The 2,002-nt window shown below is 41.6% G+C and overlaps 1 protein-coding gene and 1 pseudogene across 1 annotated transcript in view; both read left to right on the top strand.

The window, feature by feature from the left end:
• The window catches only part of NR2C1 (nuclear receptor subfamily 2 group C member 1), a 57,370-nt gene that overhangs the window by 7,430 nt on the left and 47,938 nt on the right, over positions 1-2,002 (top strand). Inside the window, exon 2 of the mRNA XM_012801206.2 lies at positions 1,274-1,350. Within this exon, the coding sequence (XP_012656660.1) occupies positions 1,297-1,350 (54 nt within the window). The 5' untranslated portion in view covers positions 1,274-1,296. The remainder of the gene's footprint in view (positions 1-1,273; positions 1,351-2,002) is intronic.
• Positions 1,854-1,971, top strand: LOC111723052 (annotated as a pseudogene).

Here is a 2,002-nt window from a genome sequence, read left to right on the forward strand (position 1 = left end):
CGCCTGTAGTCCCAGCTACTTGGGAGGCTGAGGCAGGAGACTTGCTTGAGCCCAGGAGTTGGAGGTTGCTGTGAGTGTGATGCCATGGCACTCTACCCAGAGGGACAGCTTGAGGCTCCGTCTCAAAAAAAAAAAGAATAGATAAAGTCACATAAATTTTGTATTCACTGCATGATACAGAGAAAAAGCAAGGCTTAAGTCAGTCCGTTAATCTTACAGGCTCTGAGATCCTTTTGGAGACAGTTATGCTCCATTAATTTCAAATTAAGCTTAAAATGTATATAAGAAATTACTGCTAATGAAGAAAAATCACAAAATTCTAGAGAAATCTTTTAATGGATACAGTTGTTTTTAGTTTTTTGTAAAATATTGATAGAAATGTATTAAATGACTACACTAATGAGTTCATTCATATAGTTAGGATTGCCTTTATTTAAATTTAAAAACTACAGCTCCTGGCTTGGCACCTGTAGCACAGTGGTTATGGTGCCAGCCACATACACCCTGGGTGGTGGGTTCGAGCCCAGCCCGAGTCAGGTAAACAGTGTCAACTGCAACTAAAAGTAGCCGGACATTGTGGCGGGTGCCTGTAGTCTCAGTTACCTTAGAGGCTGAGGCAAGAGAATCACTTAAGCCCAAGAGTTTGAGGTTGCTATGAGCTATGACGCAATGGCACTCTACCAACAACAAGGAGTGTTGTTTAGGTATTAGTATGTTTGAAAAGTAAATTGTTGGATGGTGCCTGTGGCTCAGTGAGTAGGGTGCTGGCCCCATATACTGAGGGTGGCAGGTTCAGCCCCAGCCAAACTACAACAAAAAAATAGCTGTGCGTTGTGGCGGGTACCTATAGTCCGAGCTACTCAGGAGGCTGAGGCAAGAGAGAATAGCCTAAGCCCGGGAGTTGGAGGTTGCTGTGAGCTGTGACGCCACGGCACTCTACCAAGGGCAATAAAGTCACATTAGAGACTCTTTCTCTTAAAAAAAAAACGAAAAAAGAAAAGTAAATTGTTAGGTGTTGAATAGTTTTGTTAATATACAGACTTTATAAACCAAAGAGAATAGTTTATTAAACTATTGTCACCAGTTTCATAACTGATGTAAGCTTCAGTTAACTGTCCAATAATTGTATTTTGTATAATCCCTCCCAAGCCTACCCACCCTAACTGGATTATTTTGAAGCAAATCTTAAATATCATATAATTTTGCTTGTAAATTCTTTAATAAATATGTTATATGAGTATAATTTTTAAAAAGCCTTTTTTTTTTATTTTAGCAGGACATTTTAGCATTTAGATCATGGCAACTATAGAAGAAATTGCACATCAAATTATTGAACAACAAATGGGAGAGGTACGTCTAGTTACAGTTAATTCACTGACTCACCAGACTTCTGATATTTACACTAAATTTATGTGCTGTGTTCTAGAGATGCTGATATAAGAGATATCCCCTGACTAAAATTGCTTGAATAATCAACAGTCACATTAGGATGTGGTAAGTAGGCTCGGCACCTGTAACTCAAGCGGCTAAGGCGCCAGCCAGATACACTAGAGCTGGCAGGTTTGAATCCAGCCTGGGCCTGCCAAACAACAATGACAACTATAACAAAAAAATAGCCAGGCATTGTGGCAGGTCCCTGTAGTCCCAGGTGCTTGGGAGGCTGAGGCAAGAGAATCACTTAAGCCCAGGAGTTGGAGGTTGCTGTGACCTGTGATGCCATAGCACCCTACCCAGGGTGACAGCTTAAGGCTCTGTCTCAAAAAAAAAAAAAAAAAAAGAAAGAAAAAGGAATGTGGTAAGTATTCTGAGGATAATATAGAGTCATCTGGGAGCACAGCAGAAAAACAGCCATGTTGGCCCTGAATCAAGGCCAGCAGTTTGCTGAAGCTGTTGGTTTCAAGCAGGCGCCTAAAGAATTATCTTTCTGGCTCGGCGCCTGTAGCTCAACCGGCTAAGGCGCCAGCCACATACACCTAAGGTGACGGGTTCGAATCCAGCCTGG

This window comes from Otolemur garnettii, unplaced genomic scaffold, assembly GCF_000181295.1.
Source record: "Otolemur garnettii isolate 467f Iridium unplaced genomic scaffold, OtoGar3 scaffold00007, whole genome shotgun sequence".
NCBI classification, from domain to species: domain Eukaryota; kingdom Metazoa; phylum Chordata; class Mammalia; order Primates; family Galagidae; genus Otolemur; species Otolemur garnettii.